Here is a 22,096-nt window from a genome sequence, read left to right as displayed (position 1 = left end):
CCCACTAGAAGGTTAGGGATTCTTGGGAATTGGAACTAGGAAGCCATTGTAACCCAAGGGCTGGGGTTCCTGGGGTTCTCCAGGGAGATGGAGAAACGCTTGCATGAAGATTCTTCTCAGGTTTCATGGTCATGTCCTGGGTGGAGGTCAGGGGTCAGAAGGGCTCCAAAGCAGATTGAGTTCCAGGGAAAGCAGCCCCCTGGCAAAAAAGGCAAAGGACCCAGCTCTGATGCCAAGTCCCATGCTCCTGACAGGCTGGGGAGCAGGCTTCCCCAGTCCAGTCCCTCCCAGCCTGCCCACCAAGGACGCCGAGGGACGGGCTCTCTCTGCCTTGTTTGTTCTACACACCCTGACATCTCTGAAGATCCCTTCTTCCAAAAGATCCCCGCAGGGCAGGGCCTGCAATGCACTTGGGTCTTAGCTCTGGCCTGGGCACCCATCTCTCGAGTGCCTGCTCTGAGCAGTCCACAGTGGTTGGCTGCCCAGGGGCAGAGGCTGTTCCGGAAGCGGCCTGTCTCAGAGGTTCTGGCGGGAGAGGAGGGAGGGAAGAGGCCGTGTCCCGGGCCGCTAGGGAGCGGTGCTGCCCCAAGGCCGAGGGTGGAGCTTTCCCGGTCGGCCGGGAAAGGGCTGGGCCCGGCCTACATGTGGGGGCAGGAGACAGCGACGGCCGGCGTTCCGCGGCGGATCCTGGGTGGTGGGTACTGCTGGCCCGATGCCTGGGGCCTTCCACGTGACTCTGAACTGCGGATCACTGGATGCCCAAGATTCCCAGGACCCAATCCCCGAAGTCAGATCTTCAGGACCTTGCAAGTCAGAGTCCGGATTTTCGCCCTGCACACCAGATTCCCAAACGGGATCTCTGGCCAGACTCCTGACCTCCAGATCCCGCAGGAAATTCTCGATCCCGGAATCTGTTCTCCGCTCCCGTCCCGCCCCGGGTGCCCAAAGCCCGGCGCCCGACACCCGAGCGCCCCCGCATGGCGGGGCCGAGCTCGCGGTCCGGAGCCCTGGAGCGCGCCGGCAGCTGCTGGCAGGACCCGCTGGCCGAGGCGCTGAGCCGGGGCCGGCCGCTCGCGGCGTCCTCGGGTCGGGGCTGTGCGCGAAGCCGGCCGCTCAGCGTGGTCTACGTGCTGACCCGGGAGCCGCTGCCCGAGGTAGAACCCGAGACTGGAGCCGAGGCGGAGCCGCTGCCTCTGCGCTGCCTGCGTGAGGCCTGCGCGCAGCTCCCCGGACCGCGGCCGCGACCTCAGTTGCGCAGCCTGCCTTTTGGAACCCTGGCGCTGGGAGACACCGCAGCGCTCGATTCGTTCTACAACGCGGGTGAGCGCGCCCGGGGGGCGGGGCGCTGGGTGGAGCCTAGAGTCTGGGGGCGGGGCTCAGCGACTCCCGGGGGCTCAGCGACCCCGAGGTGCGGAGTCGTGGGGGCATAAAGTGAACTAAAGCAGAGGGGCTCGAGGAGGGACCCGCGATAAAAGCAGAGTTTAGGGGGTCTGGAGCGCGGCCAGACTCGGGCAGGGACTTCACGGATCCAGGTCTGGCTCGGGGTTCAGGGTGGGAGCTTAGGAACTCTGGAGTTGGCACCGTGCCTAGGGAGTGGGGCTAGAATTAGGGAGTGGCTGGGAGCGGGGCGGGGTGTGGTATCTCAGGAATGGGATTGGAGAGCTCAGCCTCGGGATGATCTCTCACGGAGCTCATGACGGAGGATCCTGGAGGTGGAACTTGGACTGGGGGAAGGGGCCCCTAATACGTGGGGCTAGAGTTCAGGGGTCCTAGCATACTACTTCCGGGATCCGGCTGCAAAGGGAAGCGAAGGGCACCACCGGCATTGGATTCTAGAGGCGGGAGCTTGGTTCATGAGGCCCCAGGAGTTCTGAGAAAAGTAAAAACTGTGGTGCTGGGGAAGACCGTCCCCTGGACGGCAAGGAGATCAAACAAGTCAATCCTAAAAGAAATCAACCTTGAATATTCATGGGGGGGGGTCCCTGATGCTAATGCTGAAGCTGAAGCTCCAATACTTTGGCCACCTGATGCGAAGACCCAACTCATTTGGAAAACACCCTGATGCTGGGAAAGATTGAAGGCAAAAGGAGAAGGCAGGCAGAGAATGAGATCGCTGGATAGCATCACTGACTCAATGGATATGAATTTGGGCAAACTCCAGGAGATAGAAAAGGACAAGGGAAACCTGGCCGTTCTGCAGTCCACGGGGTCGCAGAGTAGGACACGACGGAGCGACTGAACAAGTAGCTCCGGGAGAATCGGCAGAGCTGGGGCGGAACTGGAGGCGGAGAAGGGTCGTTCGGGGGCGGGGCCAGAAAGCGGGTATTCCCCAGGGGGATCACCCCGCCCTCTCGCCAGCCCCGATGCCCCGCCCCGATACTAATTTGTTTATCCAAGAGTTCAAGAACCCTACTTGCAGGATGTCCATAAAAACGATAGCCTAACAATGAAGACTGGACTTGCCTGGTGGTCCGGTGGTTAAGAATCTACCTGCAGGCGTGCTCAGTCGTTCAGTCGGTCCGACTCTTTGGGACCCCATGGACTGTAGCCCGCCAGGCCCCTCTGTCCACGAGATTTCCCAGGCAAGAATACTGGAGCAGGTTGCCATTTCCTACTCCAGGGGATCTTCCTGACCCAGGGATGGAATCCGCGTCTCCGGCGTCTCCTGCAGTGGCAGGTGGATTCTTTACCACACTGCTGCCAGCTGGGAAACAGGGGACATGGGTTCAGTCCTTGGTCCGGGGAAGATTCCACCACCTGAGGCAGGGCAACTAAGCCTGTGTGCCACAGCTACTGAGCCCGTGTCAGCCTGCAAACAGCAACGAAAACCCATCACAGCCAAAAATAAACATCAAAATGAAGGCTGACTCGACCTTGAGATCCCAAAGATACACACAGAACCATAGACGAACTCACAAATTGTGCATATCTTGCTTCACAAAGGCTGTCACAGACACTGTCCCACACAGAGATACAGACAGCAAGCGACACACTCAGAGGCACAGTGTTGTACACACACAAGGCAAGTATGTATACAAATGTGTATACACCAGCACTGCTGGTGCCGGCCCCTTTCAAGAGACTGTGTTGAGGATCCAGGGAATGGCACGTCTCTCTCTGCACAACTCTTGCCCCTCCTATGGCCCAGAACAGGCTCCGGGCTGGTGCACAACCTCCCCTTCTCTGGGCCCAGGGCCCATCAGCTCTGCACAGTGGGATACAAGCAGTGGGGCCTGGGGAGCGCCACTCCTCTCCTTGCAATACTGTAGATATAATTTCTGTATGGCCCAGAGGGACCCTAAAAGGGGGAAACTGAGACCCAGAGCAAAACTGGACTCTGAGGGGTTACATGGGAACGCAGGCCCAGCCAGGATGGATCCCCAGGCTTCTTCCCCACAAGCTGGGTTCGGGACTTGAGGTTTGGGGCTCGGGGCTTCAGGCTCTGGGCGCCGGGCTTGGGGCTCGGGCTCAGAGCTCAGGGCCTCCCCTGTGTGTCCACAGACGTGGTGGTGCTGGAGGTGAGCAGCTCCCTGGCGCAGCCCTCTCTCTTCTACCACCTGGCTGTGAGGGAGAGCTTCAGCATGACCAACAACGTGCTCCTCTGCTCCCAGGCCGACCTCCCTGACCTGCAGGCCCTGCGGGTAGGTGGTCCAGGGGCCGGTGGGGACCAGCCCAGGGCGGGGGTGGCCCTACCCAGAGCGCCAGTATCTGAATGTCTGTCTCCTGCAGGAGGACATTTTCCAGAAGAACTCGGTGAGCCGAATCCACCCCTCCTCCGCGGTTTCCCTTTGACCTCCATTATAACCTCTGCTCTCCACCATCTTTCCCGGCCTCCTCATTCACCTCTGACCTCTCCAGTGCCCCCCTGACATCCATGTGACCTTTGACCCCCTATTGCCTCCTTTCGTGAAGTGGGCCCCTTCCCCGATATTCTAATCCCCACGGGGGTGGACCTCTGACCCCTCCACTGTCCCTCTCTAATCTAGTCCTGACCTCTGACCTCCTCTGATTCCTGGCCTCTCTCCCACACTAGGATTGCATTGGCAGCTACACGCTGATCCCCTACGTGGTGACAGCCACCGGTCGGGTGCTGTGTGGCGATGCGGGCCTCCTGAGGGGCCTGGCTGACGGGCTGCTCCAGGCTGGGGTGGGCACAGAGGCCCTGCTCACACCCCTGGTGGGTCGGCTGGCCCGCCTGCTGGAGGCCACGCCCACGGACTCTTGGTAATGGGGGCCCCCCTCAGCGAGGGTGCCAGGAGGAGCTGGTGAGGGCAAGGGGGGCCTGGAGCTGAGGGGCAGGCCCTGCCATTCTCGCTGTCTCTCCTGCCCTGGGCGTTAGTGGCTACTTCCGGGAGACCATTCGGCAGGATATCCGTAGGGCGCGGGAGAGGTTCAGCGGGCAGCAGCTGCGACAGGAGCTGGCTCGCCTGCAGCGGAGACTGGACAGCGTGGAGCTGCTGAGCCCCGACATCATCATGAACCTGCTGCTCTCCTACCGGGACGTGCAGGTGTGCAGGGCTCGACAGGCTGGCCAGTCCATCAAGCCACCATTGGCTCTGAGTGAATTATCTGACATCTCCGAGCCTTGGTCTCCTGGGCCATGGGGGAGGCTGGGCACCCACTGAGGTCTCCCTGTACAAAGCGGTGTCTGCACTTCCTGGGGGAAGTGTGCAGAGGATGGTGGGTGGGAAGGTGTTGTGTTGGGTGGGAGGGGACTCCCGATCAAGGTTTGCCTCAGGGTCTGTGGGCTGAAGGGACCCCCCGGAGGCCATGAGGCCAGTGCATGCTGTTCCCTCCTGCAGGACTACTCAGCCATCATTGACCTGGTGGAGACCCTGCAGGCCTTGCCCACCTGTGATGTGGCCGAGCAGCATAATGTCTGCTTCCACTACACCTTTGCCCTCAACCGGTGGGTTGGCAGAACAAGGGTCAGGTCATAGCCACATAGGGACATGGGTCTCTGCTGTGCAAAGTCACTTCAGTCTGCAATCACGGCTGTTCAGGGAATTGGCAGCCCAGGATCACACTGATGTCAAATGGTCACTAGGGTTCTGTTTCTGCTGCCCAGGGTGGGGTGGTGGTGCCGACCTTGGAGTAGTCACAGCCGTCTAAGGCCACGGCTCCTCAGAGTCACTGCAGTCACTTCCATCTGGGATTCCCACCTCTCGGAAAGTCAGCGCTGACCAGAGACACCGCTCTTCTGGGTTCATGATGGTCAGGCCCTTGGGAAGGTCCCTGCTGTTCAGGGTCTTGGGGTTTCTGGACAGAGAGTGGGTCTCCAGCCTATCTTCCCCTTCCCCCTAGGAGGAACAGGCCTGGGGACCGGGAGAAGGCACTGGCCGTGCTGCTGCCACTGGTGCAGGTGGAGGGCCCGGTGGCACCTGACCTGTACTGCATGTGCGGCCGTATCTACAAGGACATGTTCTTCAGCTCTGGCTTCCAGGATGCTGGGCACCGGGAGCAGGCCTATCACTGGTAAGGGGCCCAAACAAATGGACAGTGGGCTGAGCTAGTGGACTGAATGATGGGGCCGTGAGCATTAGTCCAGTCCCACATCATCCCCACCCTCACCCCAGGTACCGCAAGGCCTTTGACATAGAGCCCAGCCTCCACTCAGGCATCAACGCTGCTGTGCTCCTCATTGCCGACGGGCAGCGCTTTGAGGACTCCGAGGAGCTCCGGCTCATAGGTGAGCCCCAATCCTGCACCCCATCCCTTACCCACAGGCGCTCTGAGGGGCTTGGAGAGAGGGCAGGGAGAGAGGACACTGGGCTAGAGTTGGGGCTGACCTATCCCATGTTGGCCTGTTCTGCCTGAACCCACACCTGGGTCCTCATGCATATTCTGGACCCTCATGAGCCCCTGAGGCCACAACTGTTCCTAAGCTCACACCTGTGTTCCTTACACACTGAATTCCACGTACACTTGTTCCCACACCCTCACCTGTGACTGGACTTCTACTCCCACCTGAGATCTGGCCACACCTAAGTTTTCACCCATTTCTATCTTCCTACCCATGTGACTTTGGTGGCCTACACCTAGGCTTTGCCAAAATCCACAACCACATTCATTACAACCCAGGCCCCTCTCTCCCAGGCATGAAGCTGGGCTGCCTGCTGGCCCGAAAAGGCTGCGTGGAGAAGATGCAGTATTACTGGGATGTAGGCTTCTACCTGGGAGCTCAGATCCTCGCCAATGACCTTACTCAGGTGGCACTGGCCGCAGAGCAGCTGTACAAGCTCAACGCCCCCATATGGTGAGTGGCCCCTTCCGGGGTCCTGGGCTGGCAGCTTCTGCACCTATATCCCCTGGCATCTAGTCTGAATCCCTTCCAGACCAGTACCCATGGCAACCAATGGCCTGATTCTGGCTGCATCCAAACCAGTCTAGTACCGCTGGCAGTGCCAGTTGGTGCCTGGACTGAAGGAAGACATGCCTGTTGTCTGCAGGTACCTGGTGTCCGTGATGGAAACCTTCCTGTTGTATCAGCACTTCAGACCCACACTAGAGCTTCCTGGAGAAGCCCCCCACGGCGCCCACTTCTGGCTCCACTTCTTGCTACAGTCCTGCCAGCCACTCAAGATGGCCTGTCCCCAAGGGGACCAGTGCTTGGTGAGGTCGGTGGGGTGTGGGACCCGGGAGAGGTGCCGGCCCCTTCTGACCAACCCCTCTGCCCTGTCTTCTGCAGGTGCTGGTCCTGGAGATGAATAAGGTGCTGCTGCCGGCCAGGCTGGAGGTTCAGGGTACAAACCCTGTGAGCGCGGTGACCCTGAGCCTGCTGGAGCCCAAGAAGCAGGTGAAGTCGCCGGTGAGCCACCCCCATTGACATCTATGTGCCTCTTCTGTCCGGCCTTCCGCCCCATCCCCAGACCCCTCTCCCCGTCCCCAGCACCCCTCTGGGATCCCTTTCTTCTCACAGGACGTTCCCTCCAGCTGGACCTTCCTGGTGGCCTCCATCAGCGGCGTCAGGTAAGAGGGGGCCCTGGGGGAGGTGGGGGCGGGGGCGGCGCGACTGGGAGGCCGGCTCACCCGGGTTCTTCATCCCTTCCAGCGTCTCCAAGCGGGATGAGCGCTGCTGCTTCCTCTACGCGCCTCCTCCCGCTCAGGACGTCCAGCTGTGCTTCCCCAGTGCCGGGCACTGCCAGTGGTGCGCGCTGCCCCGCGGGGTCGGGGTGCTCCGAGGGCCAGGAGGCCCGGGACATCGAGGGAGAAGAAGGGACCATGTTCCCTGGGTGCGCTGGGCAGAGAGGGGAACAGTTTCTGCCCCAGGTCGCCCTCCCGTCAGTCTTGATCTCCGCCCTCAGGTTCTGCGGCCTGATCCAGGCCTTGGTGAAGAGTCCGGATTCCGGGGCGCCCGCAGAGGAGACGGAGGGCGTTGGGGAGGTGTTGGAGGTGAGGCGGCGGGTGCAGGGAGCTTGAGGAGGGGGGTGGGCCGAGGGTTCCACCGAACCCCTCATCTCACGCGCCCTCGCAGTTTGATTACGAGTTCACGGAGTCGGGCGAGCGGCTGGTGCTGGGCAAGGGCACGTACGGGGTGGTGTACGCGGGCCGCGATCGGCACACTCGCGTGCGCATCGCCATCAAGGAGATCCCGGAGCGGGACAGCAGGTTTGCGGGCGAGGGGGTGGGCCCAGGGCGCCAGGGAACAAGTGGGCGGGGCACATGGGCGGGACCGGAAGATGAGAGGCTCCTGTGGGCCCGACGGTAGGCCGGGGCGACGCAGAGGCCCACGTGGTCGGGACTGAGTGCTTGCGCTCGGAGAAGCGCGAGTTCGGGCCCGATGGGCCCAGTCAGGCCTGTGCACAGAACCGCAGGGACCCAGCGGGTGGGCTAGGGTCCGGAGGGGCGTGTGGGCTGGGTGATAAATTGAGGAAGGAGGAGGCGGGGGTCTGGTGGGGTGAGGGGGGAGAATCTACAGGCCTGTCCTGCTGGCACTGGAGTGGGGTAAGCGCCCCTGCCCCAAGCAGGCCTGTTAGTCACTCCCTACCGGTCCCCAGGTTCTCTCAGCCGCTGCATGAAGAGATAGCTCTGCACAAACGCCTACGCCACAAGAACATCGTGCGCTATCTGGGATCCGTCAGCCAGGGCGGCTACCTCAAAATTTTCATGGAGGAAGTGCCTGGAGGTATCTGCCCTGCGTGGGAGGCAAATGGAACTGGAGTTGTGGGGCCTGGGGATGGAGCCAAGCAAGGGGTGGAGAACCCTCCGGGGAAAATGACCCCTAGCCTGTGTGGGTGGTGTGGCCCAGAATTAGCTGAGGCAGTGCGATTGGGTGATGGAAGCTGGGCCATGGCCTGGCCTTCGAGCAGACAGCTGTGGGCTGGACTAAGTGGGTGCCAATTATGGCCCTGGACTGCACCTTCCCAGGCAGCCTGTCCTCCTTGCTGCGGTCAGTATGGGGACCCCTGCAGGACAACGAGAGCACCATCAGTTTCTACACCCGCCAGATCCTGCAGGGACTCAGCTACCTGCACGACAACCACATTGTGCATCGAGATATCAAGGTTAGCCTGTAGCTGGCTTACCTTGGTGGGGGGTGGGCAAGAGGGAGGAACAGAGAGGGCTCCAGACACAGGCTGGCAGTTTAGACTAAGTGGGCAGACCCTTTGCAAAAGCTTGGGAAATTCATCAAGAATGTTCCCTAGGGAAGGAAAGGAGTTCAGATCTGAAGCCAACTTCCAGAATTTCCCTGATTCTTCCATGGGTTAAGAATCCACCGGCCAATGCAGGGGACATGGGTTCCATCCCTGGGTTGGGAAGATCCCACACGCTGTGGGCCAACTAAGCCTGTGCGCCACATCTGAGTCCGTGCGCCCTAGAGCCCATGCTCTGCAACAAGAGAAGGCACCGCAGTGAGAAGCCCAGGCACCGTAACTAGAGAGTAGCCCCCACTCGATGCAACTAGAGAAAACCTGCACACAGCCACAAAGATCGAGCACAGCCAAAAATAAATCAATAAAATGCAGCCAACTTCCAGGGGGAGAATAAATGGGATGGCAGGGGAAGGGGGTTGAGAGAAGCAGGGTCAGGCTGAGAGTCTCTGGAGATGGGGTCTGGGATAGAGTCTGGTTCTGGCATCAGGAGCCCAGTCCAATGTCTGCTGAGCACAATGTCCACTCTGCTCAGGGGGACAACGTGCTGATCAACACCTTCAGCGGGTTGCTCAAGATTTCTGACTTTGGCACCTCCAAGCGACTAGCAGGGATCACACCCTGCACTGAGACCTTCACAGGTAACAGGGTGTGGGGTGGTGAATGGGGCTTGCTGATGTGGGGCAGAGAACTCTTGGGACATTCCAGGGAATGACGTTTCTCCTGGGCATGGAGTTAAAGTCTTAATGGGGGATGGAACCTGGCACAGATCACTGAGCTGGGGGGCAATGATACAATCTAGAATTGGAGCTTGGAGAGCTGATAACTGAACTGATTGAGTTCAGTCCCTGAAATGGAGCCCAAAAGTGTGAATGCGGACCAAAGTTCAGAGCAGATGATGCAGTCCAGGATAGATGATGGCACCTCCTGTGGGTGATGGAGCCTGAGATGAGTGAGGAGACTCGGGATAGAGGTTTGATGACCAGGGTAGGTGATGGGAACTGTTTCAGATGATAGAGTTCAGGGTGAAAGCTGGTGGCCAGAGGATAATAGAGCCCCCTGCCACCCCCACAGTGATACAGCCTAGATGAGCATTCCTGCTACTGCTTCTGTCCTAGGGACCCTACAGTATATGGCCCCAGAAATCATTGACCAGGGCCCACGAGGTTATGGGAAGGCAGCAGACATCTGGTCACTGGGCTGCACAGTCATCGAGATGGCCACAGGTCGCCCACCCTTCCACGAGCTAGGGAGCCCGCAGGCTGCCATGTTTCAGGTGAGATCCTCAGGGCCTGGCTTATGAGGTGGGGTGGGGGCAGACTGAGTCCCGAACACCTCTAAACGTGTCCCTTGTTCCCTGCCCCTGCTCCCTTCCCAGGTGGGCATGTACAAGGTGCATCCGCCAATGCCCAGTTCTCTGTCAGCTGAGGCTCAAGCCTTCCTCCTCCGAACTTTTGAGCCTGACCCCCGCCTCCGAGCCAGTGCTCAAGCGCTGCTGGCAGACCCCTTCCTGCAGCCTGGGAAGAGGAGCCGCAGCCCTGGCTCCTCCAGACAGGTTCTAAGGTCCTCAGGTACTAAGTGGGTGGAGGGAGTGAGCACCTTGGGGTGAGGGCAGCGGAGGTCTGGACGGATAGGGCTCAGGGGCCCCGGCTGACGGCCTTATCCCTCCCTCAGAGGCGCCATCCGCCAGCCCTGCTTCTTCAGCGGACTCCACCTCGCAGTCCCAGACATTCCCGCGCCCTCAGGCACCCTCTCAGCACCCTCCCAGTCCTCCTAAGCGCTGCCTCAGTTATGGGGACACCAGCCAGCTCCGGTGAGCACCCAGGGTCCCAGGGTGGGTTCGCTTCATCTGGTTTTGTCCGCGGGGGACTCCCTCCAGCAAAAGCCCTTCTTTTGGACCCAGACACTTGGACCACATGCAAGCTTGGCATTAAGTGCTGTCCTCCCAAACGCCCTTATTGAAGTTTATTGTGCCTTCTCAATACTGAGTTCATCTCTTTTATCCCTGTGAGGTGGGGGATAAAAGTAAAAGCCAGGATTCAATCTTCTGGGGTGGAGGTGGCTGGGTGGTGTTGCTGCCCTTCCTCCATCGGCCACTCTTCACTGCACCCAGGGTGCCCGAGGAGCCTGGGGCTGATGAGCCCGCGTCTCCTGAGGAGAGTTCGGGGCTGAGCCTCCTGCATCAAGAGAGTAGGCGCCGGGCCACGCTGGCCACGGTACTGGAGCAGGAGCTGCCAGCCCTGGCGGAGAGCCTGCGCCTGGAGCAGGAACAGGTGGGTGGCTCGCCCCAGCGCCCCCTGCTGGTCGAGCCTCGACAGGACGCCTGCTTTTCCTGCTGACACCTAGCGCCCACCCCGCACATCCTCTCATGAGCATCTCTTCTGGCTCATCCGTAAACTCGCTGAGGACCCTTCTCTTCCTTCCCAGTGTCCCCGTCTGGAGAGGAGTCATGTGGAACAGCTACTGCTCTGCCTCAGGGCGCACATCCACACTCCCAACCGTCGGCAGCTGGCCCAGGAGCTGCGGGGACTGCAAGAGCAGCTTCGGGCTCAGGGCCTTGAGCCCGAGCTTCTGCAAGGACCGCTCTTCGCCTTCCCGGATGCGGTGAGGGAGCCCTCTCACAGTACGGGCTGCCCAACTTCCCAGGTGGTGCTTGGTGGTAAAGAACCCACCTGCCAATGCAGAAGGCATAAGAGACTCGGGTTTGATCCCTGGGTTGGGAAGATCTCCTGGAGGAGGGCATGGCAACCCACTCCAGTATTCTTGTCTGGAGAATCCCATGGACAGAGGAGTCTGGCACGCTACCGTCCATGGGGTCACAAAGAGTCGTACTCCGGATGAAACAACTTAGCACGCATACACTCAGTAAGGGGTAGTGAGCTCCCAATGCTTGGGCATGTGCAAGGACTTGATGTCGCAAGATTCCGCGTCTTCCCCTGAAGATAGAGCCTTTGGGAATGGGACGCCTGCCCAGTCCTAGCTGCTCTGACCCTCCTTTGATCCCAAGCCCGCCCACCCTACTTGGCTTTCTAGGCTTTTCCAACTCAAGCTCCACCCCTACTTGAGGCTCAGCCGTCTCAGCCGCACCCTCCCTCCCTCTCCAGGTGAAGCATGTCCTCCGCAGGCGCCAGATCCGCCCACACTGGATGTTCGTGCTGGACTCGCTGCTCAGCCGCGCTGTGCGGGCAGCCCTGGCCGTGCTGGCCCCAGGTGGGCGGAAGGGCGGAGCCTACCTGCCTGCCTGCCCGTGGCGGGAGGGTGTGACCTTTGGGGGCGTGGTGAACACCAATGGGCCAGGTGGGGGCGTGGCCACTGAGGCCCAGCCTAGACTCAGTGCCAAGGAAGGGTACGTGGCCAAATGGACATCTCCCAGGCTGACGCGGCCTGGACGGTGCCCAGAGTCCCGTGTCTTTTGCCGATGTTGGGGTCCTAAATGGGCATTCTCGTCCTACCTGAGTTCAACCCCCCTCGGATTGGCAGAGGCGGAGAAGGAGGCGGTCCCACCGAAGTCGGAAGAGGCCTGTAACACAGAGGAGTCCGAGCCCAAGCAGCAGGAGACCCCAGCCGAGCGGAGCCCTCTCCTGGGGGAACCGGAGCAGGGCACCCCTTCTCTGATGGTGCAGCTGGGCCTCTTGCGAGCAGAGACCGATAGGTACAGTTCTGGGGACTTGCCCATAATCTCTGCACAAGCTTCACCCCTACTTCCCCTCCATTCTGTGGGCTTCTGCCTTCAACAGGCTTCGAGATGTTCTGGCTGAGAAGGAAAGGGAATGCCAGGCCTTGGTGCAACTGGCCCTCCAGCGGGTCAATGGGGAGGCCAGGACCTGTGCCCTGGCTTCAGACCCCCCAGGTGAGCAGGACCAGGCTGGTGAACATGAATGGTGGGTGGGGGCAGCTTCTTGGCCAAGGCACCCTTGGGTTCAACCTGAATGTGACTTCTCCTTCAACCTCAATATGACTTCTCCCTGACAGCAGCTCTCACGGTGGACCAGGACCTGGTGCAGTGGCTACAGGAACTGAATGTGGATTCAGGCACCATCCAGACGGTGAGGGGAAATGTGCTGGTTGCCCCTCATACCCACCAACCAAAGATTCCTCTTATGCCCATCTTTCAGATCTTCTCCCTTTCTCCATCTGATGCAGAGAATCTCAATACTGAATGAGCACTTTGTATACCCCTGGTGGCTCAGATAGTAAAGAATCTGCCTGCAACGCAGGAGACCCAGGTTCGATCCCTGAGTTGGGAAGATCCCCTGGAGAAGGGAATGGCTACCCACTCCAGTATTCTTGCCTGGAAAATTTCGTGGACAGAGGAGTCTGGTGGGCTATAGTCCATGGGGTTGCAGAGTCAGACATGACTGAGTGCCTAACACTTTCACTTTACTTTTCCAAACCCCATCGTACAGATGAGACAACTGAGGCACAGAAAGGACTGCCCTTGCATGTTGGTAGTATTGGGTTGGCTAAAAATTCATTCAGGTTAAAAAAAACTCAAATGAACTTTTGGCCAACCCAATAACCCAGAGCTAGTTCTTGGATCTTTGGACCTAGCTTCCTCTGATTTTTACCTCTCCCTGTTTCTGTGGGGGGGGTGTCTCTGTCCACAACTAGCTACTGAACCACAGCTTCACCCTCCATGCCTTACTGACCTGTGCCACTAGAGATGACCTCATCTATACACGCATCAGGTATGTCCTGGCCCTCGAGGGATAACCCACACATTTGGCCTCATGCTGGCCAGATCCTGACATCACCCCCACCCCACTGTTACAAGCCTGTCTGGGCCCCTCCCTGAAAACTACTGGGATACCAGTGTCCACTGGGGACAGAGGGGGCATCACTCAGACAGTGGCTACCAGAGAGCGCCCAGGGCCTTCTGGCTGAGCCTCACTGAGCCTGGTACCCCCAGGGGAGGGATGATATGCCGCATCTGGAGAGCCATCTTGGCACAGCGAACAAGATCCACGCCAGTTACCCCTGGCCCCCAGGAGGCTGAATGAGGACATCCGAGGCAGGAGGCCAGACTCAAGGATGGATGAACAGAGGAAACACAAGAGGCTTCTGACATACCTGCCCCAGGACCCAGTGGCAACTGGAGGAGGCCAGGTGGGTGGGGGGTTGGGTAGGGGCCAGGCCTCTAGCCCCAGTGGGGAGAACCAATCACAGATGTGCCTCAAGCTGACGAGGGCCACCAGGCAAAGACTATTAAACGATACTTTTGTACCCCTGGGCCTTGCAATATCTGAAGTATGGACAGGGGTCCTAGGACCAGCTCCCTGAGGTCTTTACGTCTTGAGTCTAAAATTCCTTCCTCTGGCCCCCTTCACTTTCACCACCAACCCCCTCCCCCCTCCTAGGCAGACATCAGCCTCCTTGTTGCCCTCAGAATAGACTTTATTTTTTAGCCAAGGGAAGGCCCTGAGATGGGGATCCCAAAAGAGGGCTTTTGTAGAGCATGTAGGGCAGCTATGTTCTGGGGGCCAGGTTGGTCCTGAGGGGCAGAAGGCCATCCACCCACTCACATGGCCGCTCCAGGAGGCTTTGCCACAGCCGCCTCTCCTCGTGTGTGGAGTCCATCCAGGGCACCTGGAGCCCGTAACTGCTGCCTGGGTGTAGTGGGCGGGGAGGGGGTGGAAGGCATGGTCACGCCTGGTCCCTGGTCATGCCCCACCCCACCCCCCAGTTCCCAGTGGACACCAAGCTCAGGAAAGGACAGAGACCTGCCCAAGGCCACGCGCTGAGCCCCTGCCTCTTAGCATCAGGTCCCCTCAGGGCGCCCCACTCACCGGTGCCCAGGCTGAGGCGTGTGCCCCCGAGCTGGCGACTGCCCAGGGCCCCATGGTCCCAGAGGGAGAGCTCCGCACAGGCCTGGCGCAGGTCAGCAGGCCCGAAGCCATCATAGACCATGGTGTGATTGAACATGGGGTTGAGGCTGCGTCGCACCACCCTTGTCCGCTGGCGGCTGGCCCGGCTATCATCAGGCAGCACCGAGCTGTGGGGGAGGTGGGCTGACGTCAAGTGGCCACCCCCTCACACTCCCCTGCACCCACCGGTCACCGAGTCCTACCCACACTCCCTTGCAATGACCATGTCCTCTGGTTCATGCCTGAGAACCGGCCTCAAACCCTTGCTGGGACCTTTGCTTCGATCTCCTGCTTTTAAAAATTACAACTCCTATCCGCAGGACCCCAGAGTAATGTCCCTGAAATGCCAGTCTGCTGGGCCTCAACTCAATCACCTTCAAGACCACCCAGCAGTGATTTCCAAACTTTTCTAAAGCAGGAGCTTGAAGCTCTTTCTGCAAAACAAAATATTACTCAGAAGTACAAAACCTAAAGGGAAACCAAAGCCTCTGGTTGAACCAGGGCTAGGAGCTCAGAACCTCATGGGCTCTGCCTCTGTTTTACTCTCTGAGGATGGAGCAGCAGATGCAGGCGCCCCTAGAATTCCTCCAGTGCTTACTTTGAAAACCACTGAACTGCAAGGAAAACTACAACCTGGTTTTCCAGGTCCGCCATGGGTGGGCCCCCAAGACCAGCCAGGTCTCAGCCTCAGCTCTCCAGCAAGTCCTATAGGCGCCAGTCACTGGAATGCAGCTGCTGGAAGGAGTCCTCACTCTCCTGACTCGAGGCCTTTGCTCAAGCAGTCCCCTCCACCCCTGCTCAGTGGTCAAAGCCCAGAAGGGGGGTGGTGGGGAATCAAGAGTGGGTGCATGTTGAAGGTGGGGGCGCTCCATTGCAGGAGAAAGGAAAGGAAGCCGGGAAGTGGCGATGCCCCTCACCATTGTACGAAAGTATCCGGGGACCCTGAGCGCAAAGGGATGAGATCCTGAACCTCCTTCACCCAGAAGTGCAGCTCCCCGCTCGGGGGCAGTCCCGGACCTGCGGAGAGACTCGGCTCAGGCCCTGGCCCGGGGACAGCATCCCCTCAACCTTGCGGGACCCGGGTTCCCCGCCTCTCCAAGCCCATCCGGCTTGGCCCCTCGGGGGAGGTCACTTACCCTCGGAGCCGGCGGGGACGTACTTGAGGGACAGAGAGAGCAGCCCGCGGCCGGGAAGGTCGTCGGGAGAGGGCGGGACCTGCGAGAGGCGGGCTTGTCAGGGCCTGGGGACGAGGTCCTATGGAAAGGAGGGGGGCGGAGTCCCCAGAAATTGGTGGGGCGTGTCCCTGGGGCGGAGTCTCTGGGGCGGGGCTCCGAGAGAACCGCCTGCGGAATCTGAGAGCCACCCAGGCACCAGCCGTCGGAGACCAGACTTCTGCATGGGGCCGTTAAGGTTTCGAGGGCGAAGGGGACTTGGGGAGAGCCCGGTGGGGTAAAGGCCGGAGATCTGTGCCGGGGCCTCCCCACGCGGGCCAGCTGCTCACTCGGGGCTGCAGGGGGAGCCAGGTGGGCTCGGAGTCCCAGTCCCACGTGTTCAGGGGCACTTCGACTTCGCCCAGAAAGATGTTGCGACCCAGGCTTTCGCGGTGCCACACGGACAGGCTCAGCACGCGACCCCGGAGCTCGGTCTGCGGGACAGAGTACTGGGGACAGGAAAGAAAGAAAGGGGAGTCGCTCAGTCGTGTCCGTGAGGTCTTTGCGGCCTCATGGACTGTAGCCTCCCAGGCTCCTCCGTCTATGGGATTCTCCAGGCAAGAATACTGGAGTGGGTTGCCATTTCTTTCTCCAGATCTTCCTGACCCAGGGATTGAGCCCGAGTCTTCCGCATTGAAGGCAGACGCTTTGCGCTCCGCGCCACCAGGGAAGTCCGCTGGGGACAGGAGGTGCACTTAAATAAATGGAGCAGCATCGAGGCCGCGGCCTCAGTGCTGTCGGAGTGTTCGCTTGGGCTTATCCTACCACGCTCCTTGCTGGAAGGAATCCTGGGGAGCCCCAGACGGCGTAAATGGGGGTCTGGGCTAGCGCCGTGCCCACCTCTAGACCGACATGCCGGCGGGTGAGTTAATGCGAGGCCCTCCCTGCCGTTCCTCCCGCAGAATGGAGGATTGGAGCGACCAGGAGTGACAGTACCATGTCTACCCCTGCCCCCCTGGGCCCGCAGGAAGGGGGGTTCGGTTCATTAATGGGACCTGCCCCGTCGTCGAAGCCTCACCCGGAGAATCTCGTTGAAGACCGGGTTCAGATTCCGTTTCTTCACTGTTGTCTTGCGCTTGCTCTGCTTATCTGGGAGGAGGTAGCTTTTGACGTAGCTGGAGCGGGGGAGGTGAGGAACGGAGGTAAGGGGGGGGGGGCTTTACCCTTCCAGCCCCTTCCAGCCCCTGCTCCAGCCACAGCCTGGAACGCGTGGCAGGCCTCGTGCCGCGCTTTATAGGAGTTAAATCACCCAACTCCTGCGTCTCCCAGAAGGTTATTCCCATTTTGCAGATGGAGAAACTGAAGCCAAGAAAAGCGGCGCAGTTGGACGGAGAGCGCGGCCTCCTTAGCGCCCCAGCCTCGCGGAGTCGGGTACTCACGGGTCGGAGCGGCGGCGCCGTGCGGCGGCCAGGCCCTGGCACTGGATCACGTGCACGCGCAGCTCGGCAGCTCCGGGCTCGTAGCGCAGTGCGAAGTGCACGGAGCCACGCACCTGCACGGCGCCCGCCTCCGGCTCCCCTGACAGGCTCATCTGGCTGCCGCTCAGCTGCGGACGGAGGGTGGGAGGTCAGGGCGGGGGACCGGGGCTCACGTCGGCGCTGGGGAAGCCGAGCGCCGAGGGTTCAGATCGCGGGAGTTGGGGGTGGGGGGGGGGAAGTGAGGTCAAGGGAGGGGTTATGCAGGGGTTGCGTGTTGGGATACGGGGAAAGGTGGCGTCCCCACCCCCACCCCCAGACCGTTTCCCTCGTCCCCTCACCGTGGAGGAGTTGAGGCTGGACATGGAGGAGCTGCTGCTGAGCATGCGGTCGAACGAGGGGTCGGTCCCCGGGGTCTCCTCCCCATTCTCCAGCATCTCAGACGCCGCCTGGGTCTCAGGAGGGGGGTAGGTGACTAAGTGACCGGGGCGCCCCCGTAACCCCTCGCCCCTCCCGCGGCGTTTCCCGGTCCCGCACAGCTCGCAGCCTCGGGCAGAGGCGCTGCCCGCCCGGAATCCGCTCCGGGTCTTGAGAGCAGCCGCGGGCCTCTCCCGCCTACCTGGGCAGGCGGGGGCTGCGGCTCCTCCTCTCCCCTCGACGGCAGCTGGATCTCCGGGTCCGCCTCCTCGCCGGCGACGACCGGAGGCTGCTCCAGGTCAGGGGCTGGGAGGGGCACAAGCTGCTCAGCGAGCCCCTCCCCTGCCCGCCCGCCAACCCGCCCCTGAGCAAATTTGGAGGGACTGGTTTACCAGCCAGGTTCAGGCCCCAGGGCGGCCCTGCGGTCGCCCGTGGAGACCACGCCTCCCCGCCCACAAAACAGGAGGAGAAAGGTGAACACAGGTGTTTGGGGGTCACGTAGAGCTGTCTCTGGGCTTTCCTGGACTGTAGCCTGCCAGACTCCCCTGTCCATGGGTGTTCCAGGCAAGAATATTAGAGTGGGTTACCATTTTCTTCTCCAGGGGATCTTCCTGACCCAGGGATCGAACCCATGTCTCTTGCATTAGCATGCAAACTCTTTACCGTCTGAGCCACCAGGGAAGATCAGATGGTAAAGAACCCGCCTGCAATGCGGGAGACCAGGGTTTGATCCTTGGGTTGGGAAGATCCCCTGGAGGAGGGCATGGCAACCCACTCCAGGATTCTTGCCTGGAGAATCCCCGTGGACAGAGGAGCCTGGCGGGCTACAGTCCATGGGGTCGCAAGAGTCGGACACGACTGGGCGACTAAGCACAGCACGCATAGAGCTGTCTCTGATCCCCCAGCCTCTCTGTGCTTTGAACACACACCTTCCCGCTCATCTTCTTGGGCTTGGGGCTCCTCCTCCTGCTCTGGAGGCTTTGTGGGGACACATGGTGAAGGGACATCCGGTCCCTGAAAGAAGCAAGGGGTAGAAGTCACAGTGGGGACTGGTAGTGAAAGGGTCAGAGGTTATGATGGGGTCAGAGGTCAGAGGCTTCAGCTCCAGATTTTCCACCGCCCTCAGGGCAGAGCCAGCAGCCAGCTGCAGGACCAGTCTGGCCCTTTTACTTCACACCCCTTCACACTTCAGGACCTGCTCTACCTGACTCCCAGGGTCCCCAGCGGTGGCATCTGAGTCTTGGACTTTGCCCAGTTCTGTCCCCCACCCCACCCCTAGTAGCCATTCGGTTTCCCTTAGAGGCTGGGCCCAGAGGCCCATGTGACAGAGGAGGAGGACAGAGGCCTAGCCCAGGGCCTCCCAATTAATTCGCAGTCAGGGTTCTTTCCCCCCGCACACCCCACCTCCACTCCAGAGACTGTACACGCACTCGTTAGCCTGTTGAATCACTCATTACTCACCTCGGCCTCGCTGAGCCTCTCTTGGGGGCCCTCGTCTATGGAGAGCCTGGGAGGAGGGAGGTGTAGTCAGGGATGGGCCGACTGGGAGGCACCCGCCACTGCCTGTCACGCCTCCTCACCTGGGCTCCAGGGCCTCTTCAGTCTCTTTCCCTGCAGCCTCGGCCTCCCCATCGCTGCCTCCAGCCTGGTCTCCTGCACCCAGGTGAGACGTTCTGTGAACCCCTGCTCCTGGGATGTCTGGCCCTTGGAGATGCCAACCCACTCCCCAGAGCCCATGGAGGGGCGGTGCCCACCCAGAATCACATAGTACTAGGGGCCCCCTCTCCTTGTCCACATATACCCAGTGACCTGGGCTGCACAAGGCCTGCCCCTTCTGGGGAGCTCCTCTCACCCCTGCAGCCCTTCTTTCTGCGGATAGAAGCTCGGACCAGGTCAGAGCCGAAGTGGGCGTGCTGGTGCCGCTGGGAGCGTGCTTCCTGGAACCAGTCCCCAGTTAGGATCTTCAGCTGCCCAGGGTCTGCCAGTGATGCCCGGAGCTTGCTGGAGGATGGGGGAGGACGTGGTGGTCACCGCTTATGCAATCAAGCATTCTTGCCACCCACTCTGTGTGCCAGGCCCTGTACCTGGGGCCAGGGATATAACAGTAAATCAGACTTGGTCCCTGCTTTGGAGGTGCTCGGGTTGGCGGGAGACTGAGTCTGGAATAAACCAGGACCCTATAATGTTGTAGGAGTCATATGTATGTAAGAGGGTCAGCTTTGCCTTTGAGAATCCTGGAGAGCTTCCCAGAGGAGGTGACATTTGAATTTCTTCTTAAAGGACAAATTCAGTTCTCCAGGTAGAGAAGGAAAATATTTATTCTTCATTAAATGACTGTGTATAACCCTTCTTAACTCTATGAAGTAGGCTCCTTAACCCCATTTTACAGATGAGGAGAGCGGTGCTGGCAAGGTCCAAGGTTATAGGCTAGGAGGTGTCTGTGTGTCCCCAAACACTACTGACAAGTCCCACGCTCCTCTTCACTGTTTTATTCCAGGCATGAGGGAAAGCACAGAAGTGAAGGGTGTGTTTGGGGACTGTGGAGCAACTGAGTGGCCATAGCATTACACTTTGAGTGTGTCAGGTGGTGGGGTTTACTGGTGGAGGGTGAGATGGGAGAGGCTTCCAGAGACCAACCAGGGAGGCCTTGTGGACCACAATTCAGAGCTTGTCCCTGACGGAATGCTGAGGTTTCAGGAGTGGATAACAAGAATAGATCTGGAGAGTTCTGGCTGCAACATGGCAGGTGGACCCGAAAGGACGAGAGTGCAGGCAGGGAGGCTGGCAGGGAGTGGGTGCAGCCACGCTGGGAGAGGTGATGAGCTGAGGCCATGGGCCTGATGGCCAAGGGCCGAGTAGACCAGGGCGCCAAAGCAAGGCCTACTGAGATTTCTGACGGGCTGCACCTTGAAGGGACAGGGTGGGGGCCACCTGAGCACCCCCAGGGCCAGAGGCCCCTTTCTCCAGGGCTCCCCTTGTTCTGCCTTACCTGACCCGTCCCTCCTCCAGCTGGCGCAGGCGGGCATCTCGCTTCAGGACCTCGGCAATGGCCTCCTGCTCCTCCTCTGTCAGGAAGCTGAGATCCAGGAGCCCATCGGCCTCGGGCTCTGACTCATGTGCCATGAGGAGGCCAGGCAGGGACCAGAGCCCCTCTGGAGCTGGGTGGCCCCTCTGGGGCATCAGCCGGGGCAGCGCCCAGGCTGGGCACACGTGGATCCCTGGGGGCACACCAAGGGTCAGGGCACATCCTGGAGTCAGCTGCCTTTTTCTGCCCAAATATACAACCCTGTGGTGGGCAGGGTACAAGCCCAGGAAGGCTGAGATCAAGGTGGCTTGAGAGGTACTCATGGACACATGCTTACAGAGGCCCATGAACATACTCAGGGACACACTTCAAGACATGTACAAAGACATGTGTGTACACACTGATACGTGTAGATACACTCGTCCCCAGTGAGACGTACACCTGGTCACGCATGCACACTGACCCTTGTGTAAAAACAGGCACATGATACCTGGTCCCACATAAAGGGCCCTAGGCGGTCATAGACCCAGATCTATGTGCAGACCAAGAGATGTACCTCACACATCCTCACACCTGCACGCAGGCAGGGGCATACAAGGGTGACAAGGACCACAGATGGCTTCACCTGTGGAAGGGTAAGTCTGGGAGCAAAGGCGTGTCCCTACATACCTACAGATCACACAGACTTAGCACACACATACTGCACCCCCCAAACCGGATTGTGACCTTGAAGCTAGGGACCAGGGCCTCCCCCCTAAAGCCAGAATTGTGCACACAGCAGATAGTCACTAAATGTTTGACTAGTTAAATGCAGAAATATACCTGCACACACATGGGGAATACACACACACAAACACGCAGCCAGACACATATCTGGCTTGGGAAACACAGGCTTACACACATATCTGCTTGGCACTCTGCCCTGGGAATCTCCCTACCTGGGGCCCTCCCCTCCACCCTTCACCCCCACCCTGCCCTGGCCCAGTGGGCCTTCCTGTCTGAGGCAACCTCCTCCCCAGCCCACAACCCAACTTCCTCCCCCGGAGGTAACCGCGGCACCCACTCCCCCTGCGGCCTCCAGCCCAGGGATGCCCCTGCTGCCAGCCCTGGCCCCTGACCTGGAGGCCCGGGCTGCTCTACTCTGACTGCATGGGATCCCCGCACCCCGGCCTGGATCTGGCTGGGGTCTTGGCCGTGGAGGCCGAGTGCTGCAAAGCAGCTTGGGTACCATGGTGACTCCGGAAGGAAAACATCTCTGCAGCCCCGAGGGGCGTGTGGACGTGGCAAGGGGCCCGCGACCGGGCCTGAGCCCACGGGGCGGGGTGGTCTCTCCTGTCCTCCCGCTCCGCCAGTCCCCTCCCTCCCGGGGCACCAGGCAGGGCCAGGGTGGGGCGAGGACGCTCAGTAGGCAGGTCCTGGCTTGTGCCCGCGCTCTGTGCCCTCCCAGCTGAGTCAGCGAGCCCAGGGGAGGTGGGTGGGTGTCTCGATCAGGTGTCCTGTATGATGCTGGGGAAATGCCTTGTGCCCCACGCTAACAGCATTTCCTGAACGTCTACCATGTGCAGGTCCGGGG

General features: G+C 60.3%; 2 protein-coding genes across 4 annotated transcripts; one reads left to right on the top strand and one right to left on the bottom strand.

Annotated features, from left to right (window-relative positions):
- The first annotated feature begins 287 nt into the window (after window positions 1–287).
- On the top strand, window positions 288–13,793 carry MAP3K6 (mitogen-activated protein kinase kinase kinase 6). 3 transcript variants are annotated; one of them, XM_065930170.1, is made up of 29 exons: window positions 288–1,320; window positions 3,502–3,641; window positions 3,730–3,753; window positions 4,034–4,224; window positions 4,340–4,508; window positions 4,803–4,909; window positions 5,305–5,475; window positions 5,577–5,689; window positions 6,097–6,256; window positions 6,450–6,612; window positions 6,689–6,808; window positions 6,920–6,969; window positions 7,052–7,147; window positions 7,305–7,392; window positions 7,475–7,608; window positions 7,998–8,125; window positions 8,368–8,504; window positions 9,127–9,232; window positions 9,710–9,867; window positions 9,970–10,162; window positions 10,266–10,404; window positions 10,705–10,864; window positions 11,019–11,195; window positions 11,696–11,801; window positions 12,072–12,243; window positions 12,329–12,441; window positions 12,567–12,637; window positions 13,203–13,279; window positions 13,501–13,793. In XM_065930170.1, exons 1-29 carry the CDS (start codon window positions 978–980, stop codon window positions 13,589–13,591), a joined length of 3,897 nt encoding a protein of 1,298 aa, XP_065786242.1. In that variant the 5' UTR covers window positions 288–977; the 3' UTR covers window positions 13,592–13,793. The 3 variants fall into 3 exon arrangements, with proteins under 3 accessions (XP_065786242.1, XP_065786243.1, XP_065786241.1); XM_065930169.1 differs by having other exon boundaries at window positions 289–1,320; window positions 12,564–12,637; XM_065930171.1 differs by lacking the exons at window positions 13,203–13,279; window positions 13,501–13,793 and adding an exon at window positions 12,735–13,193 and having other exon boundaries at window positions 12,564–12,637.
- A 251-nt stretch (window positions 13,794–14,044) lies between these two features.
- SYTL1 (synaptotagmin like 1) lies at window positions 14,045–20,678 on the bottom strand. The gene is made up of 14 exons (XM_065927553.1): window positions 20,488–20,678; window positions 19,351–19,499; window positions 19,079–19,151; window positions 18,960–19,005; window positions 18,428–18,512; window positions 17,701–17,804; window positions 17,423–17,536; window positions 17,046–17,212; window positions 16,685–16,781; window positions 15,957–16,115; window positions 15,592–15,670; window positions 15,373–15,472; window positions 14,378–14,583; window positions 14,045–14,197 (listed from the first exon to the last, which is right to left on the bottom strand). The coding sequence occupies exons 1-14, from the start codon at window positions 20,676–20,678 to the stop codon at window positions 14,058–14,060; spliced, it is 1,710 nt and encodes a 569-aa protein (XP_065783625.1). The 3' UTR covers window positions 14,045–14,057.
- Window positions 20,679–22,096: the final 1,418 nt, after the last annotated feature.

The sequence above is a fragment of the Muntiacus reevesi genome, chromosome 3 (assembly GCF_963930625.1).
Source record: "Muntiacus reevesi chromosome 3, mMunRee1.1, whole genome shotgun sequence".
Lineage (NCBI taxonomy): Eukaryota > Metazoa > Chordata > Mammalia > Artiodactyla > Cervidae > Muntiacus > Muntiacus reevesi.
This window is presented reverse-complemented; position numbering and strand designations above follow the sequence as displayed.